Source organism: Rhineura floridana, chromosome 5, assembly GCF_030035675.1.
Source record: "Rhineura floridana isolate rRhiFlo1 chromosome 5, rRhiFlo1.hap2, whole genome shotgun sequence".
NCBI lineage: Eukaryota > Metazoa > Chordata > Lepidosauria > Squamata > Rhineuridae > Rhineura > Rhineura floridana.
Window position 1 is genome coordinate 131,552,461 of NC_084484.1, and position 10,918 is coordinate 131,563,378.

Consider the following 10,918-nt stretch of genomic DNA (forward strand, 5'->3'; position numbering starts at 1 on the left):
GAGCACTGCTACCTGTCTCCCATAATACCGCCAAAGCGCACCGAGGGAAAGCTGGTGACTAAGCCCAGTGCATTAGTAGTACAAGTGAGGCCTGCAACAAAACGTTGCAACAAGAATACTCCTGTTTAGGGTTCCAGCCACACAACCATGCCCTTTTCCCCTTAGCCACAGGCACTGTGTTCGAGTTACTGAGCATACTCAGTCCTCATTGGGCTATCCCAGCGTTTTCCTAAAAAAAGTTTTTTTGTATTTCCTTATGTTTGGGCTCATCAAGCCTAATGCTATCTCTCCCTGTGGTGTACAGATGGTGCCACACTGGCTACATAAGAATTAGCACAAAGAGAATAAGGTTGCAATCCAGTGCCCAGTTACCTGCAGTAAATCCCACTGAACTCAATGGAGCTTACTTCTGAGTAGACATTATTGGTTTGCAGCCTAAGTTTACTATCAGTACAAAGCAGGAGTGAATAACCTGCAGACCTGTTCAATTTAATTTTTTTTAACCCCAAATCTACCAGAGTACAAAAACATAGAAGTGAAGAACAGAAAGCTTCTGAGCCCAATTTTTCATTACCAGAACTTAACTCTTACAATGAAGTCCACAGCTTTGTTAGCTTTATTTTAGTTACTGCTGCTCTGTTAAACATTTGGGAGTCAGAAACCTTGACCAATCTTCTGAAATCACCCAGAGAACCACTAGCAGATTGTGAATTACCTTCTGCTCATCACTGCTATATAGGATTTGATCTCTCTTGCCCATGCCTGGATACTACACACCTCAGGTTGAGATTGAGAGTATAGCTAAATGGAAATGAACTGTCTTCAAGTCGATCCCGACTTATGGCAACCCTATGAAAAGGGTAAGTGGTATTCAGAGGGGGTTTACCATTGCCTCCCTCTGAGGCTAGTCCTCCCCAGCTGGCTAGGTCCTGCTCAGCTTGCCACAGCTGCACAAGCCAGCCCCTTCCTTGTCCGCAACTGCCAGCTGGGGGGCAACTGGGCTCCTTGGGACTATGCAGCTTGCCCACGGCTGCACAGGTGGCAGGGCATGTAACCCCTGAGCCACTCTCTGTGGGGGTGATCTTTAGCTGGCCCTTTACACCCAGGAGACATGAGCGGGGATTTGAACTCAATAGACTCGACTTCCAGCCAGGCACTCCTCTCCACTGTGCTATACCAGCTATAACGAGAGTGTAGCTAGATAGACCTAATAGTCTGTTATAGCAAAAATAAGGCTGTATTTTATTTTAGAGATTAGTAGATTTCTTATCCCCCTCTAGGATGCACACCTTAATGTGGTGAGGGGGTTTGAGAGTGTTGAAGAAGCTGAGAGCAATGCCATCAGGCGTCTACACCAAGAAGCTAGACTCCTAGCAGGGACACCCAAGGCGGAATGGTCAAAGCTGAGACACCAGACTAAGATGCATCCAAACTCAGAGGAAGACAATGGTAAACTACCTCTGAATACTTCTTACCATGAAAACCCTATGAACAGAGTATCCAAAATGCAACATGAGACAGTGCTGGAAGTTGAGACTCCCAGGTCAGAAGGCACTCAACGAGCTACTGGGGAAGGACAAGTACGAGTAGCGCTGTGACTAATGATGCAGCTGGGTCAAAGCCGAAAGGAGGCCCAGAGGATGATGCGCACAGATGCGAAAGGAGAGTCTTGAGTTGTACGGCACACACACAATAGAAACATGGAATATGAGAAGCATGAACCAGGGAAGTTAGAAATTGTCAGGAAAGAAATTAAATGTATCAACATTACAATACTTGGCGTGAGTGAATTAAAATGGAGAGGAATGGGACATTCTCAATCGGAACTACAAAATATTTTATGCAGGAAATGAGAAATTAAGAAACAGGGTTGCTTTAATAGTAAGAAGTGATGTAGCCAAAACAATTAAAAGCTATAACGCAAGGTCTGAGTGAGTTATATCAATGAGATTTAACGGGAAACCAATTAACATAACCATCATCCAAGTCTACACTCCAACGGCAAATGCAGAAGAAGAGGAATTGGAGATTTTACGCAGAAATTCAGGAAGAAATTGATCACACACCCAAACAAGATGTTCTGATAATCATGGGGGACTGGAATGCAAAAGTAGGGAACAGAGAAGAACTGGGAATTGTAGGGAAATGGGGCTTAGGAGATAGAAAGGAAGCAGGAGAAAGACTTAATGAATTCTGTGAAGCCAGTAATTTGTTTCTTCCAAACGCATTTTTTCAGCAACCAAAAAGACTGTACACATTGACATCACCAAATGGTCAATATAGGAAACAAATTGATTATATAATTAGTAACAGAAGATGGAGACGTTCCATACTTTCTGCCCTGGGCTCCTGCTGGAAGGAAGGGCGGGGTATGTATGTATGTATAAATAAATAAATACATACATACATACATACAAACCAAGAGCAGACTGTGGTACCGATCATGAACTGGTCATATTGAAAATCAGAGTAAAGCTAAAGAAGAAGAACAAAGCAATCATAATGCCAAAATACAATTTAAATAACATCCCAGAAGAATATAAAGATCAAATACGGAACAGATTTGAGGCTTTAAACTTAGTTGACAGAGAACCAAAAGAACTATGGAGTGAAGTCAGAGACATTATCAGGGAAGAATGCAAAAAGCCAATATCTCTACTTAAAAAGAAAAAAAGACCTCAACAGATGACTGAAGGACCTTTTAAAATGGTTAAAAAGAGAAGGAAAGCAAAAGGAGATAGAAACACAGTTAGAACCCTAAATGCAAGAATAAAGCGACTAGTACGTAGGGGCAAAGAGAACTATTACAATGGTTATTGTATAGAAATAGAAGAGGACAACAAAAAGGGGAGAACAAGATCTATTCCAAAAGATTAGAAAAATTAAAGGGAAATTTAAACCAAAGGTAGGGATGTTGAATAATCAACAGGGGAACACACTGACTGACCAAGATAAAATAAAAGGAAGATGGAAGCAATACACTGAAGAACTCTATAAAAGAGATGCAAGCATGACATTCATTCACGGAGGAACTGTATGATGAAGAACCAGAAATGTTAGAATGAGGTGAAAGCTGCTCTTAAACTACATGGAAGAAACAAATCACCAGGGACAGATGGCATACCAAGAGTTGCTACAAGTTACTGAGACTGAATCTGTCCAACTTTTGACAAAAGTTTGTCAAGAAATATGGAAAACTAAACAATGGCCCACAGACTGGAAGTGTTCAATATACATCCCAATTCCAAAGATAGGGGATAGCAGAGAATGCAGTAATTATCAAACTATTCCCTCCTGCTCCCCGGGTGCATTCACTATAGCTGCCCAATTTCCCTGCTTTTTAAAGTTTAATAGAAATATATGTTGGCTATGAGTATGTTCTTGCACCACAAGGGTTTTTTTGCCTATTAGTGAATTTGTTTTTTAATCTGGGAGGTAAGAAATGGGATCCTAGAGAGAAATTTTGTTTCAAAATGCTTGGAGAAAAAAATGCAGCATAAACCTATAAGCACTACATTTGGCACTATCATCAGAATAGTACAAGATATGGCCAACTTTGAAGCTACAGATATTATGACAAAATGTAGCCTGCAAAATCAAGCCATTCCTGAAGCCCATCTGAGATGCTTCTGGAAGCAATAGAACTATCAGGGCCTGACAGTTTATCAGGAGGTGGACTTCAAGATCAGGTACCTTTATCTATCCTACATGGTATGACAGGAAACCTTATTAGCATAGTTCTGGATAAGATACACAGCTAACCATCAATGCATACTCGGAAAGACCAGCTGGGGGAAAAAAGGCTGGTACATGTGGACCAATGTCTGGAGATGCAGCCAAGAACGGTATTACAGAAAAAGGATAATATAAAACTCAGGGTTTCTGTATACATATTCCTCAAAAACAAGTTCACATGATTTTAAAAAGCAGGTACAGCATTTACTTAATACAAGATTTACCCCAAAGCCTTTTTTTTTTTTGGTGCTCATGATTAGCGCCCAACAGAAAATAGCACCAAGCTACATACAGGTTCTTATTAGACTGCCAAGTCTTTTGCAGATTCCTTGGTAATATCTATGTCAATGTCAAAGCTCTATGATAGATATATCAAAAACATCTAGTGGTAGTAATTGGAGTTTTAATTTAAAAAACCCTTTGTAGTATGTTACTCATGCCAAAGTAGTAAAGAAATGGGCTACAATCACAGTGACCCAACAGATAATACCAGTACAAAGATGCTGGTAGCAGCAGAACACAGACATCACTAAGATGTGTGGCTCTGTGGCTAAGGATGTAAGAGAATCTTAAAATACAGAAGTGTCCACTATTTGCTTCCCTATGCCAAGCGAGTTATCAATGCTGCCCAAACTCTGATCAACAAAAAAGCCAGTATAACTCTACAGTCCATCGATATCATCATGCTGCTTTGACACCTGGCATGTTAGTCATCTTTACTTAAACACATATTGCTAAATGATAATTTTGTATGGGTGCTATACAAAATACAACAACATGCTAGCAATTGTATAGCCATGATGTAACTACGGTTGTCAAGTGTTTCCTAGGTAAAACCCCAGGCATCATAGAAATCATCTTTAATAACAGACAATATTTTATTGAACAATTCTATTTACAATACAAAAAGTTTTAAATGGAAATACTACTGTTGATTTATTGCAGTTTGATGGCTCAGTTTTAATTTGTATTTATATAAAATGCAAAATGAAATAATTTAACATTCAAGAAGGAAGCACAAATTTCCTTTCTTGTTGATCCTGTAATAGCTTTTACAAATTAAACTTAGGAGTCCCAAAATGCACACACTGCATTTAATCAAAGTGTTATACAGTACAAAATAAATTAAAACACACACACCCCTTTTGTTTCATCCTACCCCATGGTGTTACACAAGGAGTATTGCTGAAACTTCTTGTTATACATGATCTGAACTATACAATTTCTAGATGTTTTAACAAATATGGCTAAATAACCAGAGTACCAGTGACCTTTCCCACATATAACCTATTTCCAACTTTTTCCTACAAAACTGGTTGTAGAGGCAGGTTACCCACAAGGTAAGGTAATTAGAGTTTTACCCAACCTTTAATATGAACCAAATTTATATAGTAAAGAACTTGACATCTTTTTTAAGTCTTTCAAATCCTAAAGAAATGATTTGGAAAACACTGTCAGCTGTTGGGCTAGTGCAGAATCCATTTTAGACACTAAGAGGTATCCTGAAACTTTTTAAAAGCCCTGAAAATGGGGGGGGAGTTGACTGAATAGAGGTGCTTGAAATAGTGGAGTTTTCCATATTATGCTGAATTTAGACATTGGGCATGTTGGCCATGCAATCTGCTATTTGTCTACCTATCTGGGGCAAGTAGCAATTGTTAACTAGAGACAAAGAGCCATGAGTTCAGCAGTAATACTACCATGGCTGTGGACACCCTTGTTTTCTTGACATTTGGGCAAGGGAGAGAGAAAAAGGACCAACCCCTTTTATAGTACATTTCTCTGACTGGGAAAATAGTTCACAACAACAGTCTCTTTTCTGCTATACCTCTTGGCCAATTGTTTGGAGGTGGTATGACCCGCTGGAGAAATACAGCAGAGGGAAGGACAGGTGGGATACCATCCCTTCAGAGCTATTCTAGGATTTGTTTTTCTTTCAATTACCCTAATCCAGACACTCTTAAAATCCAGACTCTTTACATTTAGACTAAATCCATGTATGATAGCTTTAAGCACAAAAACTTCAAAAATGTACACACAAATGCTTGGTTAAGATAAGGTTCACATCTCAACAACTGTGTCATTGTAGTATTCTCATGAGCAAATAGCCACTATCTGACAATCCTTGGGGCCAAAATCTGACCCAAGTCTGAACTGGACAATGAGGCATAAGGAGAAGAAAGGGGGCAGAGAAATCTAACCACTGTAACATAAGCTTAATTTTTAAAAACAGATTGGGGATGCAATTCTCGATTTCAAAACATTCCCATTTTAGGGTGCTTGAAACTCCAAACATTCATACCTGTGTGCCAGCAGTCCCATCCCTTTTTCAATACAAACTATCATGTTTTCTTAGTACTTCAACTTATCCAAAGCCCTTGTGTGGTGGCATAGCAGAGATCAGATAAAAACTTAAAATCATATTAATTTTAAAGGTTTCTCTTAAAATTGTTTGATAGAACAGGCAAAGCAAACTGGAAATAGTAAACATTTAATAGAAGGGTTAACTTTTCCTTTTTACAAAATGTTACCTACTGCTGTTTTGACTGATCTTACACTTTAGAAAATTCATCATCAACTTCAAAAACAAGTTATTCCTGAGGGAGTCAAACTTTGAAGCAGAGCTTGGAAAAGTTACTTTTTTTGAACTACAACTCCCATCAGCCCCAGCCAGCATGGCCACTGGATTGGGCTGATGGGAGTTGTAGTTCAAAAAAGTAACTTTTCCAAGCTCTGCTTGGAGGCCCAACAGATGGCAATGCACAGCAGCAGAAGTGCATTATAGACAATTTCAAGCTGACAGACAGTTGCTGTCCATTTCCAAAAAAACCCCAGAGCAGAACTGATAAGAAAGTATCACAGCTACAATATCCACACAAACTGAAAAATTGCACTGCAAAACCCAGTTGTCTTTTAAAGCAACTTGATCATATAGTGCATAAGAAAAAGCACACCATTTAGGGAAAAAAGTGGGTTTTTTTTACAATACTCATATGCAAGTGTGAATCTCCTGAAGCAAATTTCTAGGTTTTCAAACACAATGCTCATTTCTTTCATTTAAATGTAGTTCGAGCAATGAAACTAAAACGTGGCCAACACACAAGAGTCCATGAGTACCTGAATATGAATACTCTTGAAAACTGAAACAGTGCAATAGCTACCAGTCATGATGGCTATAAATTACCCTCCAGGATCAGAGGCAGTATGCTTCTGAATTATCAGCTGCTGGGGGAAAACTTCTCGTAGGCTCTTGTTATGTTCATCAGTTATTATCTGTATTTTGACAGAAATCCAACTGAACTTAACAGAACTATTTTACAACAATTAATATTAATTTATGCCATTTATTAGAACTTTCACTTTTAAGACACTAATTATAGGAAATATTAATCTGGCAATGTTATCAAGCAGATTCCAATTAAATCACAGTTAAAGACCAGTATTTGTCAATGACTCCCATTTAATGTAAACTATTAAATGATTATGGGTACAGGAGTACAAACAGGAAAAGGTTATCTTGGATCTTTAATGTCTCAAATGGTTAAAATGCAGAGAGCCAGGTACTAGGCTTGTGCAATATTGTGTTACCTCCATGCAAAGAAATACTCGATTTTCATGATTTATACAAGTCACAGAAATCTGCTGTTGTAATTTGGACTGAATTTTTGTATTTTAGCAGTCAAGCACAGCCTTAACAATGGGCAGGATACAAACTAAGTGTTCTACAAACAGACTCCTTCCATTCCCACTGACAGAAGGGCAAAGGGCAAGGAGTAAATTTTCACCAATCTCCTGCAGCCACCTACGCTCCCCAAGAATCTGGATCGAAGCCAATAACCTCAAACGCACAGGAAGGTTAAACACATACTTTGGCGTCCACCACATCAAACCACTTATACACATAGTTAAAGGATAGCTTTAAGGTACTGCAAGTGTGTGTATATTTATTTATTTTTATTATTTATTGAATTTATATCCCATCCTTCATCCCAGAGTATGTGAGTGTGTGAGAGAGAGATCATAGTTTCATACCTTGCTCTTTAGATGGAGTTGGTGATGGATGTTTTGTGTTTAACAGAACACTGAAATATCCTTGCTCTATATATATGAATGAGGTGAAATAACTACCTGATTTCAAATTAGGACTGATCAACAAATTGAAATTGATAATTCATATACCCACCATACATTTTATTTTATTTTTTTTTAAAAAAACACAACTCCTCCCTAATAAATGTATCCAAAACATCAGGGGTTAGCAAAATACATCTTAACATTTGCACATTGGTTTCTTCTCCCAGAAAATATTCATTTGGGTACTTTTTGTATTTGAATGCTGTCTTTACATATACCATGTTAAAAGTAAGGGGAGTGTTAAAGCTTCATGTCTCAAGGCAAAATGCGAGTTGTCCTTACAGGTATTCAGTTGGCTAAAGGAACTGTGTGTCCTAAATATTTTACCACAGATTTTGTGAAGAAATACATTTTAATAATCTTAAATGACAAAAAGCAACTGTTTCATAGTGAAAATTCAGTGCTATCTTCCTATAGTGATACAATTTGAATATACTTATTTTAAAAAAACATTTATATCGTGCTCTTTATCCAAGTATAAAGTTCCTTTGCCAAGTGCTTTTATTCCTAGGATTGACTGTCTACTTTGCATCTTTTGGATCTCTACAAAAGGTATTACTATATTTTTGTTTATAGTAACACACTTTATAGAAGAAACGCCTTTAAAGGTATCAGTCATACCAACTGAAAGAGAATAACTATATCTAAAACAAAAATTAGTTTTATATTCCAATTCAAGTTCAGCTGCCTTCACATTATATGCATTTACTGTTGAGTTTTAAATGGCCTGTTTAATATCCACCCCTGTACTTATATGGATTTTCATTATGCCTGCATTCTTTGTAGATGTCCTCTATGAGTCAGATATTGAAAAGAAGAATGTTGGTGGATTTTTTAAAAGTTTACTTGTTTTTAGAATCTTTTTGTATGCCTTAATATGTTTTTACCAGGATACTGCCAAGTTCTGATCTTTTGTTACATTCATTCAGTTTCCAAGGTACAAGATAACCCAAATGCCAATGCTAAGAATAAACAACCTCTACAAACAGATCAACGTTTACTTAATTGAGTTTTTATCATGTAGACAGGCTTCCTTTGACAATGCACAGCTAGAAAGAGACATGTACCACCTGCATTTCTCTCTAGGGCAAGTTACCACTTAGTAATTAACTGCACTTCAAGCTCACACTGGAACTTCACGTGGGACCTTGTGGCTTCTAGATTACTGGTACTTTGGGGGCTTTAACATAGTTTTTCTGGACTCAAATTCTGCACAGCTCCTACTATCATTTAGATCTGACCCAACTGTACTGTGAGCAATGTCATGATTTTCTTTAATAACTTCAGACTTCTTTATAATTAAGGCCAACAAGGAAAAGCAACTGATGCAGAATACTGTAGTGTTCCACCACACTATTCTTCACTGAGAAGTCTTCCCACATTTGATCAGGCACCTGTAAAAACAGATTACATTGGTCATATTCTGTATTCTTGTTCTGTACTGGAATTCTGTTACTTAACAAGTATGGAACATAGTCTAAAAAAGTACTTCCAACTAATTGTTGCTTGGCTACATCACATTCCTAATCTGACAGCTTATATTCAGTTTTTTTTCCCCTGAACAATAAAGTGGTCTGAAATAACTAGCCACTCAGAGAAAGCAGCAAAGTTCAGAAACACACAAGCACATAAATTAAATTCAGCTAAACCCCCTATCCATCACCACTTACAGAATATTTGCACTGTTCCCAAGTCATAAAAATGTGAGTTTATATTTCATTCTTGTTCTTCTGCACTTGTTTATAGACATGCATTTATACATGTACTTCCCCTCTTTTCAGTATGTGTGGCTGTACTTATAAGAACAAAGTAAACAAGTAGTAGTCTTTCAGAATCCATGGAATTTCCCCTAGGTGGAAAATCTTTATTAAAAAATATGCAACTCTCCATTGGGCTGTGTTTAGCTAACTATAGAAAATGATTAGACACAGAAAAGGTTAACCTGAAAGTAACTATGTAGCCACAAACAGTGGATAAAAATCATTTTGTACAGAGCCTAAATATTAAAGTGATCTGTAATCTATTTTGTACTTTTTAAAATGAATGTGATTTTATTAAAGATTTTGCTGTTTACCACATTTTTTCTTACTGTTGGCAGTATAGAATTTTCTGCAAATAAGATAGTAAAGGATGCCAATACTAATGCTGTAAGTCCTGATGTAGTATGATGCAATAGTAAACCGGCCAGAAGCACCAATCATCTTGTGCTACATGTGGGTATAGTGTCCCTTAGAACACAATGCTGAAATATTATAAGCAAAGGCATGTGACAAAATGGATCCTCCCTGCTCGGGGGAGCTGCAGAGAAGACGAAGCTAATTCACATTAATGCTGGCTATCACCCATGGATGATAGTTAAGGTTAAATCTGAAACGTTACAGCCTTTTCAACAGATAGAAATAGTGAACAATGGCCATAGCTTCCACATATGCCTGATCATTCAGGAGCAGTTCAGATTGCAAGCCTGAGTTACCAAGGTTGCAGTCAGCAAGTTAATGTACTCTTTCTAGGTCACAAGGCCAGCCAGTCACCATTACCTCAGCCATTTCAATAAGCTTGTTCACTTCCAACTCCAAATACAGGCAGAGAACCAAGAGTAAAATGTCAAAATCAAAAAGAAAAACTGTCCACATCAATATGCATGGAACATCTCAAAAAGATGAGATTAACCATTTTTCTCTGGAACCTCCATGGAAGAAAGGATAGAACTACTCAAAAATATGTCTGATCAATCAATAGTTTCGTCAACACTTTAGTTAACAGCATGAAAGGCGGCTAAAATTTCAAGTGAAATTAACAGGGTGCATTTAGTTTTGTCAAGCCCCAAATATAATTCCTAAAATGAACACACAACAATTCAGTACCATTCCACATATTAAATTCAGTACCATCCCACATATTTATTTGTGTGTGTGTTTATGTACCCTTTTTAGATGCATTTCTCCTTAAATGTATGTGCTGCATTTGTTTTCAATGTTCATCTGACACTTCATTGTGTGGGTCATATCTTGTCTACTATTTTTTAGAATTGTATGTGAACCTAGTATTC

The 10,918-nt window shown here is 37.6% G+C and overlaps 1 protein-coding gene across 1 annotated transcript in view; it reads right to left on the reverse strand.

Annotated features, from left to right (window-relative positions):
- Window positions 1-4,434: 4,434 nt before the first annotated feature.
- The window catches only part of ZNF654 (zinc finger protein 654), a 29,670-nt gene continuing 23,186 nt past the window's right edge, over window positions 4,435-10,918 (reverse strand). The window contains exon 9 of the mRNA XM_061628073.1: window positions 4,435-9,263. Coding sequence (XP_061484057.1) covers window positions 9,256-9,263 — 8 coding nt within the window. The 3' untranslated portion in view covers window positions 4,435-9,255. The remainder of the gene's footprint in view (window positions 9,264-10,918) is intronic.